Here is a 14,372-nt window from a genome sequence, read left to right as displayed (position 1 = left end):
GAACCTGCAACCCAGGCATCTGCCCCTGACCGGGAATCGAACTGGTGAAACTTTGCTTTGTGAGATGATACCACACCAACTGAGCCGCACCAGGCAGGGCTGGAATAGGTTTTTATGAGACAATACATCATCTCTTCCACAGGAGACCTTTAAACACAGCATTGATTTTCATGTGCCAGAGATGGAAGATCATCTTTGTCTCTAGGAGTGTTATTAGTTGTATGAATTCTCAAAGTCTTTTTGACCCCTGAGCATCTATTATTCTAAAACAGACTGAACATACTATTTGTTAAAATTTAGCACTATGTAATTATCCATCCAATTCACCAGTGCATTATACTTCACAAAGGGCTTCTTCCCAGTTATTAACTGCAATTTCACAGAGTCTAAGGGTAATATCACACCACCCCCTAAGAAGTGCTTCAGAGGAGAACTGGGGGAATTAAAGACCTGTGAGTCTCATTTATAAATGGGGTAAAATTTTTGTACTATACAATAAAGGAGGGGATCACCAAACATTTAAAGGAAATGTGGCAAAATACTTATGACATTTTGGAAATGGAAAGATTAAAGTTTTAGTCAACAAACAATGGAAAGTCTTCAGATTATTTAAAATGTTGAGTAAGAAAAAAAAAGCCCAGTCTCAAAAGGATACATATTGTATGATTTTGTTTAACTAACACATTGTTTAACTTTGTTTAACATTGTTTAACTAACACAATCTTAGAGATGAAGAACAGATAAGTGGTTTCCAAAGATTAGGGATGGGGGGTAGGGTTGTGGCTATAAAAGTTTAGCATGAGGAAGCTTTATGGTGATGGTGATCAAACAGATCTATATTTTGATTGCAGTGGTAGCTAAATGCAAAGCTATACTCGTACATGTGTTAAAAACTGCACAAAACTATAAGACACACAAAAGAATGAATGTATAACTGGTGAAATCTGAATAAGTGCTGTGGATTTTATCTGCCAATTTCCTGGTTTTGGTTTTGCCCTACAGTTATTCAAGTTGTCAATATTGGGAGAGGTGGGGTGAAGGGTACATGGAACCTCCAGGTACATTTATTTGTAATTTCCTGTAAACTCATACTCATTTCATAATACAAGTAAAAAAAAAATGACCAGTGCCAAGAAAAAGAAACTTCTCTAAATGTTGGGCAGCTATAGAATCAAAAGGCTATTGAGCTACAGCTATTCTGGGAAGATAATAATAAAGGCAGCATTGGTTTTTCATCTCTTTGAATCCCCACATAAAAACCAAAGACACACTGTAGAGGAAACACCCATGGACAACTCTACAACAAGTACAGGTGACCTGTTGCCTGCACCCCCAAGTGGAGGGTGAGGGTCAAACCCCCAAAAGCTAAGACCTAATATAATTGTTGGTGCAGGAGGAAAAAGAAGGAAGCAACCATCTGCCAGAACTGAGAACAGGAGAACCACAAAATAGTCAATAGTTTGGAAAGTACTAGGGACCAATTTTATTTTTTTTATATTTTATTTTTTATTTTTGAACATGAAAAAGTTGATTGCTAGCCCTAAAAGACCAAAGTTATTGAACAAAGTCATTCAAGACAGCAGTTAATGTCAATGTAACTAAGCAAATTTTGTCAGGCAAATTTTCTTTCGCCCTCTCATTTGGCAACATTCCAGAATGATGAATGAGAAAGACTTCAGTTCTCTCAAGGTCAGGCCAGTGATGAATTCTCCTTTGTAATCCCCACAGTAACTACCACAGTGTCTTTGCCAAAGTGGTCAAAAAATGTGCTGAGAAAAAAGTGTATTTGCCTGTGTATATTTTTCCTTTCTTACAAACATGCATATATATGCACTGTGGAAAAAAGGGTTTTGATTGTTTAAATATCTGTTGTGGGAGTAATGAAGATAAGGATGACAATTTTTTTTAACATATATATTACTATGAAATTCCACTATAAAAAAAAATGAAATGAGTACTAATCTGGATTTTGGCTATATTTTAGAATTGATTTTTTGACATTTCACTAGATATGGATCTCAGGCTATTTAAAATATGTTAGATTAAAAAACTGATGCAAATTGTTTAAGTACTCACTTTTCCCCTCCTAACCGTAGCTACTGCTTGATCAGATCTAGACTTATTGTGGCTAGAATACAGTATATTTAAACAAATGTTTTTATGTGAACCCTGAAAGAAATACCCATAGGTAGTTTTAAATTGTTTATTAAAGGCACAGGTTCATTTAGGGCTGGTGGTAACTAGATAAGCAGCTTAATATTTATAAGTGAAAGGGAAGAGAATTATTATGTTCCAGGCACTGGACACATGAAGAGAGAGTTGTGTTAGCCTTAGTTTCTGATGCTATCACAATCATTCTACTTGTTTACTATCCTAGGTAGGATAAAATACTCAATATTTTCATGGTTTCTTGGTTTTAAGTCTCTAAAAGCAGCAAAAGGAACAAAAGGAGAAGGTAAGTTTAAGACTGCTACAGTCTAAAATATAATAAATAAGTATTATAGTAATACTGCCTTAATAATACAAGAGGACTAAGGTAACTTTTAGATTTCAATGGAAATTGTCATTCTGAAGTGAAGACAGAAAGGGTAACTACAAAAGGCAGTTATTTAAAAAACATGAATCTTGAATCAAATTTTCTTTCAACAAGATCTAAACATTTTAATTTAAAATTAACTAATATATCACAATTCTGTATTGCTTTTAAAGTTATTTTGTTTAAAAATGACACATTTCAGAACCAAAGTATATTTCTATTACATGTTAGTTTATCCACTTAAGAATAAACCACAGTGTAGCTCACTTAACCTAGGAGTCAGGGTTTAATGACAAAGTCCGTTGCTAGCAATGGACGTGCAGGTAACCACCAAAAGTTGTAAATACAGGCCCTAGCTGGCGTGGCTCAGTGAATTGAGTGCTGGCCTACAAACCAAAGGGTTGCTGGTTCGAATCCCAGTGGAGGGCACATGCCTGGGTTGCAGGCCAGGTCCCCAGTAGGGGATGCGTGAGATGCAACCACACATGATGTTTCTCTTCCTCTCTTTCTCCCTCGTTTCCCTTCTCTAAAAATAAATGAAAATCTTTTTTTTTAAAAAAAAAGTTGTAAATACAAATCCCAAACTGCTTCTATAAACTGAAGACCTTTGTTGAGTCATAGAAATACAAATGGGGCATTGGCACTGTATTCAATGAAAATGGTCTTTATGACTAATGCATGAAGTGCCATCTACAGTGGTCATGATCTTCAGTCTTAGCTTCTAGTTGCTTTTCACTGGTAGCATCTTCACCATACTTCATCCAGACAACTATTTACAAAGAATGTTCAAATATGGAATTCAAAGAGGCAATGTGGCTTTTCACCAAAAATAAACCAGCTTGTTCCTGTAATTTAGTAATAGCTATAGAGGCCAATATAATCCAGAGAAATAAGAAATTAAGAATCAAATTGAAAACAGAGACCGTTAAGTGCTCTAGATCAAAGTTTCATTAACTATCTCACTCATTTCTGTGAAAACCTTCCTGCATTAGCATTTTAAAAACCCCAGCCATTTCCATTCTTATACCTGTATCTTATACACAGATGATGGGAATGATAGGAAATAAAAGTATATTAGTTCCCCCCTAATGTACTCCAAAACATCAAAATTGTTTTTATTCATGATTTGTACTATTACAGATGGCAAGGAGGCATGGGGTTAATTGGGAGAATGGCGGGAACATTCTCATGTTCCAAAACCAAACCAGAGATTTTTCTCTTTATGTGGCTCTTGGCATGCCAGAGGGGACGGCACTGCATCCAAATACAAAGCAATGAAGAAACAAGGAAAGAGGGAGAGGAGAGGGAGAAGAAACTGGGGTGGGGGGTGAGTGGGGAGGGAGACTCTAATAATTAATGCTATAGGTGACAGACCTTTTAAAATATTTAAAATAAAAAAAGTATTGCTATCAACAAGGACATTTCATTTTTCTTCCTTTCTCCATTTTTGTACCTAAACATTATTTACTTATTTGAAAAAAAATCTAAAGTAACTCAACATCTCAAATGATCCATGAATGTATTAAGGAGTACTGTCACTTAAGTTCTCAGGAAGTAAAATGCTGGTAATAGGTTGGTACAATGTTTTTAACAAATCTCTACATTTTACTGGTCAGCAGCTGCATCTCTATGTAACTGACAATTCTCTTTTATGAATACAATCTCATCTAATTATTTTAGAGCTCACCAAAGTTCAAGTCTTTCCCTTTGTTTGTACTAGCTCCAAATATTTTCTACTTTAAATGGAAAAGGAGTTAACTCTGAAAATTCAATGGTTATTGTATTATTTACTATGGTGAGAGGGGGAGTAGGATGAGAGAGGGTTAATTAAAAAACAAATTACGACATATACAGAAACTTATTTCCAAAATGAAGGGGAGAAAAGAGGAAGGGCAAAGTAGTGGCACTAACAAAAGTTTGAAGAGCAAATCCTGAAGCCAGATCTGAAGAGGAAACAGTCAAAAAGAAAACAAAATTATAAAGATGTATAATGGGATTCTTTTCCTGTCTCAATGATTCAGTTATAAATATAGATCATTAGTCTTCTCTTTATACATGTAACAAATGCCAAATACTTCACTGCCGTGATATTTCTAAAATTGACTTTCACATTTGTTAAAAAAGGTAAAAATCACATACTTTTCTTCCCCTCCCCCAGTTCAAATTCTGAACTGAAATATTACATGTACAACAGCTGATTCTAACTTCTATACAAAGTCAAACCACATTAAGATCCTTTGCCTATATAAGGAGTTACATAATTTCTATCAAACTTGCCTCAAATTTAGGCCTAAGAAAAATTCCTCAAAGCAACTCAAAGCAAGTCAAGGAAAAAAGAAAGCTACAAAGAGAGAAAAAAAGACCAACAGATAAGTCGAATAACTCTGAAAAACTTGAATCTACCATTCAAGTACTGAGAATACCCCAAAAGGGACAATGAATGGAATCTATTACAAGGAAGTCAGCAAAATAAAATGCAAATCTCAAGCATGATAAATGGTCCTGACGGGCTGTTTGCTGAAAGGGGGCTAGCGATCCATTCCACAGTTCCTTTTGGACGCTAAAGAAGGGATTCGATAGAAGGTTGTCATTCTGTTTTGCAATTTTCTCTGGGTTGTCTTCAGAAAGTAGTTGTTTGCGTTTTTCCTCCATGTTGTGCAGGCCATTTCCTTAAAACCCGAGAAGGTAATAATTTTCATATATTCAAATACTTCTTTTAGAAAATGGAAAAAGAACGCGAGGCCATGGCAGTAGTGTTAACGATTACTCTTATTGCTTCTTTAGCTGCCATGATCAGTGGTGTCAAGCTAGATAATGGTTTGGCCAGTTTCAGGAAAGGACGCTGTAACAATTCTTTGGCTGAACCCCTTTTCTCCACATTCATCTCCAAACATCAATTTAAGAAATCCTGAAATATTGGGGAAAGTTTCTCTGGGTTCTTAAGTTCTGGAGTTCCATTAGTTGCTATCAAGTACAAAGCCCTCAAGGGATTTCACTGAGGTATGGAGGCTCTCCTTCTACCATCTCAATAGCCATGATACCTAAAGACCATCTGTCCACGTTAGGGCCATAAGCTTTCTGGGTAACCACCTCTGGTGCCATCCAGTAGGGCGTGCCAACCATGGTGCTTCGCTTGCTCTGCTCAGAGGTGAGTCAGTACGTTTAACTGATCCTTCCATCCCCAAAAGTACATTGTCACTTTTGATGTTTCCATGGATCACTTGATTTGCATGTAAAAACTCCAGTGCCTGTAAACCTGCCCTGCATACAGCCGCAATCTCTGCTTCATCCATGCAGGTTTCTGTTACAACCTCAGTAAGTGATCCCCCAGCAAGGTACTCCATTACTACAAACAATTCATCTCCCACCAGGTAACTGTCCAAGAAGTTAACTATGTTGGGATTCTTTAATTCTTTCATCACCAGAATCTCATTAATGATCAATTCCTTCTTTGGCTGCTTCCGTAAATTAATCTGCTTGATAGCAACCTCCTGTCCCAATGCCACATCGGTAGCAGTGAAAACTGGACCAAAAGCCCCTTGCCCTGTTTTTTCATATCTTGTGTATTTTTTCTTAGGATCACCTGTGCTCACAATAGCTCTTAATTTCTCCATGATCTCTCCATCTGTCATTTCGGTCTTCTTTTTCTGTTTGTCAGAAGACTTGGTACCACCATCAATATTAGAATCACCAGCTGGTGCAGGATTAGGGTCAATTACAGACTGTGTATAAGTTGATTTTGTATGATCTGGTCTTGGGGCAATAACAGGAGGAGTAGACTCTTCATCATCATCATCTTCCTCTGTTGCTGATGTTTCTGATCCCTTGGTATTCAGTGCTGATGTTCCAGACGGAAAGCCATCTTTCTCTGGAGGAGTAAAGCTCAGATACTCCTGCTTCACAGTGTTGGAGTCATAGAACATCCAACACAGCCTGAGGATTCTTCTGTTGCTCTGGTTCGGTGATATCGGAAATCTGTAATAAACGAGCCCACTGTTCTGGCATGCCAGTGAGTTCTCCAGTAACAGCATCAAAGGCAACATGAATGGTGTACTCAAAATCAGATGGAGGAGAAATTTCTGGCCATTCCTTCTCTTTCTTCTCACTTCCTTTCTCTGTGACTGAGAGTATAGAGACAATTTTATTCCTGGGCTTTTTTTTTCCCCTCTGAAACAGAGGGCAAAGGTTTCAAACTGTTAGGGACCAATTTTAAAGTGTTAATCTTTTATCCAGCAACATTGCTGAATTATTTTATTGCTTCTAGTAGGTTATACAGTTTCTTGGATTTTAGTGTTAATCTTCTATCCAGCAACATTGCTGAATTATTTTATTGCTTTTGGTATATTATACAGTTTCTTGGATTTTCTAAGGAGACAACCGTATTGTCTATAAACAATGGAAAGTTACTTCTTTCTTTCCAATATCATTTTATTTCTTTATTTTGTCTTATTATTTTTGCCAACACATTCAGTACTATGTACTAGAACCTCTGACTGGTTCTTGACCTCAAAAAGAAAACTACTAACATTTCCCTGTTAGGTATGATATTTATTTAGACTTTCAGATGGTCTTCATTGAGTTTTATAATAAAAATATTTTTTCTGTGTCACAATATTACAAAATATTAATATTGGCTAAGTCTTGGTAGAAGATTGTTGTAAAAATAATTGCAACTTTTTTGCTACTTCTCCCATTGACAGCCGAAGCCTAATTCACCTCTCTGTGAATCTGTGCTAGGCTTAGTAACAAGCTTGACCCTGAGAACGTGGTAGAAGTGATTTAGAAGGCTCTGCGGCTTCTGCCTGAGGCTCTCAGGACACTCTTCAGGAAACCTGAGCGCGAGTTGCCATGTAAGTCTGCCTACCCTGACTGCCATGCCGGAAAGGCCACAAGAAGATGCTCCACTGGAGATTCTCAAACGAGTCTAGTCTTCAAGGCATCATCCCTAAGGTGTCAGACACCCAGTGAGGCCATCTTCAACCTTCCGGATTAGCCCATCCACCAGGAGGGGAAACTTTGTTGGCACCAGCAGAAAAGTCAACAAAGCCTTGCCCAAACTTCTGAGCAATAAAACTGTGAGACGTAAGAAATTATTTGTTTTAAGCCACTAGGTTGTTTGAAGCCACTACCACTTGGGATAGTTTGCTCAGCAGTAAGAGATGTCTAGAACATGGGTGCAGAAACTATTTTTCATGGTTTTACATTTTTTCATAATTTAACAAAATTGAGTCTCCTCCTCATTTTTGGAGTTGAGGTTATTTTCCATTGTTGAGGAAAACAAAAAAGGTAAAGATAGGAAAGTGTAGCCTAGAGGTTCTTGGGTTCAGTGCTGTCCCCACTCTACCAATGCTAAGATCAAGTCTGCATGATCAGAGCTACTAGTTCAATAGGAGTGGATTAGAAAACGGTGCCCTTAAATAGGCAGGTACTCTGCTGCAGGCCCATCACTTAGTGATGACCAGCATCTTCATGCAAATCAGAAAAGGAGGGCCTTTCCCAGGGCAGACATAGCCTGACACCAGACTGTGATGAACGAAGTGCAAGCTGGGCCTCAGCATCCTTGTCCGGGGGATAATTAGTGTAACCTATATGTGATATCTTTATAATTTAAAGTGCAAGGCCACATTCCTACATTTGCAAATGACACAATTTCTTGTGAGTGGCAATGAACTAAGTTGATGAGGATGGAAAAATCTTATAAATCTGTGTGAGTGGGCAGAAAGGTAGCAAATGAGCACATTAAAGCATAATATGAGCTATCAGTCACAGCTAAGGAGAGGAAACTGGGGCTACTGTAGATTGTTCCCTGAAGATAAATGCAGAGGCTCCTTCTGACAGTAGAAAGAGCAGCCACTTAATTGAATCACAAAGTGACATTCCTCCTGAGAAGCAAAGCATTGCCACCTACTCATCGGATGCTGTGATGGAAGATGGATAGGGCGGAAGCCATCAGGAGGACTAGAGAATAAGTAACAGCATGAGGGCTCAGAGGTAACAGGGGCTTCTGTGTATCCTAAGTGGGACACAGGACTAACCAAGCAGATCCCAATGGGAGCAGCCGCACGGGTGGAGCTGGCCGCAGTGACTATACACAGCATGACTAGGACTGGGAGCAAGTATCTGTGATGATGGTGGTGATGGCAGTAGCAGCAGCAATGAGCTGATGTCCCAGCTGGTACCAATGATTGGACAGCAGTGGCGGTACCAGCCCTTTAACGCTGGCAACAGTGTAATGGAGATAAAAGCAGCGGTCAGGGACTTGTTCGACAAATACTTCATCAACTCTTTATTCAGCACTGACCATGTTTCATGTTGGGTAGATAAATTAGCAAATACCCATTATAGGACCAGTCTCATAACAGAGAGAGTAGTACAAAGATGATTAGAACATAGTCCCCACCTATCAGGGACTCAGAACTGAGTATTGGTAGCACACAGGAGAACAAACAATTATGGCAATGGGGTCACTGTGGGGAAGAAATATGGATTGTATGGTCCAATGCAAAAAGAGAAAAGATATTCCTTTGCTCTGACATATAGCATTAGAGAAGGCATTGTATAGGCACTGCATGTTACAAGACAAATCAGACATAGATCCTGATCTGGGATGCTTATAGTCCAGTAGGTGAGGTAGGACAATTCTATAAAATAAGGTAGAAAGGTCTGTTCTAAGAAAGTTTCAGGAAAAATATCTTGGGAGTTTAGAGAAAGGCTCACATATAGTATGCACTCAATATTGTTTTAAGTAAATGAACATTCCACCTATTCTATCTTGAATACTGTATTTTTCTTCCTTGATACTCTTCCATATCACTCACTTAAAACAATATTTATGCTGATATAACCTGAATGCGTGTGTCCCCCAAAATTCCTATGTTGAAGCCCTGACCCCAATGTGATGGTACTTGGAGACATGTCCTTCGGGAGGTGATCAGGGTTAGATGGTGTCATGGGGGTGGGCCTCGTCTGGTGGGATTTGTGCCCTTATAAGAAAGGGCACTAAAGAGCTTGCTCTCTCCCCCGGTGAGCACACACACACAAAAAGGCCATGTGAGAACAAAATGAGAAGGTGGCCATCTGCAAGCCAGGAATAGAGCCCTTGCCAGAAACAGAGCTGGCCAGAACCTTATCTTGGACTTGCTTCTGGAACTGTGGGAAATAAACTTTTGTTGGTTAAGGCACCCAGTCTATGGTATGTGGTTACAGCAGCCCTAGCAAACTAATACAGATTTTGGTACAGGGAGTGGGGCCCCTGCCTCCCCCAAATTCATGTCCTTCCTTCATGGAAAATACATTCATTCCATCCCGACAGCCCCAAAAGTCTTAACTCCTTGCAGCATCCACTCTAAAATCTCAAGTCAAAAGTTTCATTGAAAGATTTTTCTTCTTTTAATTTATTTTTAGAAAGAGAGGGAGGGAAACATCGATGTGTAAGACAAACAGATCGGCTGCCTCTCGCACAGCCCCAACCAGGGACCCTGCCCCGACTGGGAATCAAACCAGCGACCTCTCAGGTCACAGTTTTGCACTCAATCTGCTGAGCCATACCAGCGGGGGCTCATTTAAATATCACCTAAAATAAGTATGGGTGAGACTTGAGATGTGATTCACCCGGAGGCAAAATACTTCTCTAGCTGTGAACCTGTAAAACTAGTTATGTGCTTCCAAAATACAGTGGTATGACAGGCATATTGCAGACATTCCCATTCCAAAAGGGAGGAGTAGGAAAGAAGGAAGGGGTGATGGGTCCCAAGCAAGTCTACATACTAGCAAGGCAAATTCCATTAGGCGCACTGGGGTGGAAGTGTCACCTCCACAGCTCCAGGGTGGGGCGGGGGACAGCCCTAGCCATGCAGCTCTCAGCAAGGGTGGCCCTGGCCCTGCAGTACTGGGCGGGGGCATCCTGGTGGCCAGGCCCACCCTTTAAGATAGAAGAGGAACCAGCTCTGCCCCCTAGTTCTGTGGTGGGAGTGGCAGCCTGAATCTGAATAGCCTTTGGGTCATTTTTCCTATTTCTTGAAAGATAAGAATGTTCATGGCTGATAAGCTCTATGGTCCCATCCTGTAAAATATCAAAAGTCTGACAGCCTTCCTTCATTCTGTCCCATTTTTAGCCCTCTTTAGTCCCACGGGACAGTGTTTTGCTGGTATAATCCCATCTCTATCCATGGCTTCTGCTAACATGGATGATTAAGTCCATGAATTGCACTCATGACGTGTCAAATGGTTGTTAAGCCACACCCTGAGTTCTCTTCAGAACAAGCTTTCTCATTATTTGCAATATAGATAGGCTCAGAATTTTCCCAATTTCCAAGTGCTGGCTCCTTTTTACTTACTAGTTCCTTCTTTGATTCATCTCTCTCTTCTTGTATTATACTGTAAGCCATAAGGACAACCCAAGCAATATTTTCAATACTTTGCTTAGAAGTCTCCTCTGCTAAATATCCAATTTCATCACTTGCAAGTTCTAGCCTCTACAAAACAACAGAACCCAATTCAGCCAAGTTCTTTGCCACTTTATAACAAGTATCACTTTCCTCCAGTTTTCAATAACCTGTTCCTCATTTCTATCTGAGACTCCACTGGAATGGTGTTTAACATTCATATTTTCTACCAACATTCTGTCTATGATTTATATATTTCTGTAAGAAGATGGAAGTTTTATCTCCAGTTCTTTTTTTTTTTCTGAGCTCTCACCAGAATCACTTTTAATGTCCTTATACCTGCCAACAGTTCCTTCATAGCAATTGTGGCTTTTTCTAGCATACACTTCAAAACTCTTCCAGCCTCTCTCCGTATCTCCAATGCCACGTCTACATTTTTAGGTATTTGTGAAAGTAGCATTAACTCTTAGTCCAAAATCCATGTTACTCAGGGTTCTCTGGAGAAGATGAACCAATAGGATATATGGATATCCATAAACTATATATATAAACTATACATATATAAACTATATATATTAGACTCATGAAATTATAGAGACTGAGAAGTCCCAAGATCTGCAGTCAGCAAGCTGAAGACTCATAAGAGATCATGGCATAAATTCCAGTCAGAAGGCTGGCAAGCTGAAGACAGAAGAAGAGCCAATGCTTCAGGTCCAGTACAAATGCAAGAAAAGATCAATGTCCCAGCTCAAGGCCGTCAAGCAGTTGAAGTTCCCTTTCACTCAAGGGAAAGTCAGCCTTTTTGGTCTATTAGCCCTTCAACTGACGACAATCTGCTTTATTCATCCAAAAACGCCCTCAAAAACATATCCAGAAAAATGTTTGACCAAATATCTGGACACTTCATGGCACCGTCAAGCTGACACATAAAGTTAACCATTACGCTGACTATATTTTGGTCTCTGGGAGTACAAGGCAAACAAAGTTTCTCTCCTCATGTAGCTTATAGCCTATTCACTGGTCACATAAAAAATTTCAAACACCGTTAAATGCTTACAATGTGGACCAAGGAAACAAAGTGTATGAGAGGAGGTGAGGGTATGCAGAGACATTTAACCTTACAGAAATTCAAGAGCCTTTGAGCTCAAGAATAAAACTGGAGTTATGCTTTGGAAAGACTAGTATCTAAGACTAGTAATCTAGTATCAAGGTGTAGAATGACACACAAAAGAGAGGCACGGGAGGCCGGGAAGCTAATACGGCATTCAAGAAAGATGAAGAAATGGGAAAAAGAGAAAAAAGGGAAGAAACTATTATTTATTAAGTACTTGTTAAGTGTCAGATATACTTTTAAATGTTTTCACATATTTGAACTGGGAACTGCAGAAAGCATGAAAAGAAAGAAAAATGTTTAAAAGATACTATAAAGAATCATCAAGATTGCATAGCTGATCTTGTGTTTAGATGTGTGTATATTGGTCTATCCACTTGTGCTTGAGTAGGTAGTGCTGGAAGAGAGAAAGGTCCAAAAAAGTCTAAAGTTTCAATTATGGGTACCCAGAAAGGTAATAGTCATATTATGAGGGAAGAAAGGATTACAGAAAGAGAAAGAATGAGAACGAAAGATGAGTTACAGATTTTAAAATGAGGCATCCAGGGCTTCTGTTCAAGGTGGCAGCATAGGTAAACACAGTTGGTACTTGCCTCCTCCCACAGCCACATCAAAATCACAACCAAACCATAGAACAAACATCATTCAGAACCACCTGAAATCTAGCCTAATAGAAGTCCTACCACTAAGCATATAAAGAAGCAGCCACATTGAGACTGGTGGGAGGGGTAGAAATGAGGAATAGACTACGGTGGATAAAAATTGGGAGGGATGTCTCAAGTGCAGAGGTCCCCTGAGGAGGGAGGGGTCCAATCCCCACACCAGGGTTCCCCATAAGTTGTGGCTATAAAAACCAGTGGAGATTGTGGCTGAGTGAGACAGAGCACTTCTGGAGACCAAGGCAAGTCATCTTAGAAGGGCCTGCGAGTAGACTCAATCAGACCTACTCACTCTGAGCTCCACGGCTGAGGCAACAGCTCAAAAGGCACCAGGGACACACAGGGAGGAACTGAATTGTCTGGCATCAGGGCGAGAGTTTGACGGACAGCTTTCTCCAAGAGAGAAATGCTGAAAGAAGCCATTATTCCTTTTCTGAGTCCCCCACCCCACAAAGAGCCAGCAGGCGAGTACCATGTGAGTCTCCATCAACCTGGCTGACACTATTTGCCCCACCCTGGTGATTCCATGAGGCCCTACCCTACCCAAGCTATTTCTAGTGGCTTTTCCATATGACTGGCCTGTCTTGGCTCATGCTTAAAATTTTCTTAAAATTTCTCAAACAAGCAGCATCTGGCCTTGGCATGCCCTGTACCTCTCACTAAGTGGCCCCAGGCCTGGTATTACCAGCAGCCAGTCTTGGTTTGCAGTTCGGCCTCTCCTGGGCACCTCCAAGCCCAGAACAAGTTCTGCAGATTGCTTTGTAGCTCATGCTGTGTGACCCCAAGCAGCAGCTGACCTTGGACTGTACCTCCCAGAAGGCCCCAGAGCAAGTACACCTGGTGGAGAGATCCAGACATTAAGCACCACCCAACCACCTCCACAAGTAACACACTCAAGGGGCAGTCTCAGTGTGTCCAGAGCCCCACTGAAGTAAGTCCTGCTCCATGGGATGGGCCCCTGCACTGCTGATCTTCCATGGAGGTAGCAGCCAGTCTTTGCAATTGACCAACCTAGAGGTAAATCCCTCCCATTAACACGCAAACAGAAATCAAGGCTCCACTACAACAGATGGGTGCACACAGCCCACATGGTGGAGGTGTGGAGTGAGTGCACCTGGAGTGCTCAGCTCAGATGCTATGATCAGACGCTAAGCCACTGGACCCTGCATGACGCCTACTACTTTACCAAGCCTGGTAGATGCAGCAACTCCTCCTAATACACAGAAACAAACACAGGGAGACTGCCAAACTAAGGAGATAAAGAAACACGTCCCAAATGAAAGAACAGAACACAAAACTCCAGCAGGGCAGCGGGGGACACTAAACAAAATGGAGCCTAGCAATCTATTAGATGCAGAGTTCAAAAACACTGGTTATAAGGATACTCAATGAACTTAGGGGAAAAACAGATGAACTTAGAGAGAACTTCAACAGCATAAAAAAAGGACATGGAAATCATATGAAAGAACCAGTCAGAAATGAAGAATACACTAACTGAAATAAAGAATAATTTATAGGGAATCAACAATAGAGTAGATGAAGCTGAGAATCAAAAGAACAATTTGTAATATAAGAAAGCAAAGACACCAAATCAGAACAGCAAAAAGAAAAAAGAATTTAAAAAGTAAGAAAAGTGTAAGGAGCCTCTGGGACAACTGCAAATATACCAACATTCACATCAT

General features: G+C 40.1%; 1 protein-coding gene across 1 annotated transcript; it reads right to left on the bottom strand.

Moving 5' to 3' along the window:
- Positions 1 to 5,252: 5,252 nt before the first annotated feature.
- On the bottom strand, positions 5,253 to 7,412 carry LOC129073649 (serine/threonine-protein kinase PAK 2-like). Its single transcript, XM_054577263.1, is given in 5 exon segments — positions 5,253 to 5,395; positions 5,533 to 5,688; positions 5,691 to 6,457; positions 6,459 to 6,657; positions 7,253 to 7,412. Coding segments are annotated over 5 exon segments (1,425 nt in total).
- Positions 7,413 to 14,372: the final 6,960 nt, after the last annotated feature.

The sequence above is a fragment of the Pteronotus mesoamericanus genome, unplaced genomic scaffold, assembly GCF_021234165.1.
Source record: "Pteronotus mesoamericanus isolate MK-2021 breed Mesoamerican mustached bat unplaced genomic scaffold, CSHL_Meso_final contig_42, whole genome shotgun sequence".
Lineage (NCBI taxonomy): Eukaryota > Metazoa > Chordata > Mammalia > Chiroptera > Mormoopidae > Pteronotus > Pteronotus mesoamericanus.
Note: the sequence above shows the minus strand (reverse complement) of the source record. Positions and strands in the feature narration are given on the sequence as shown.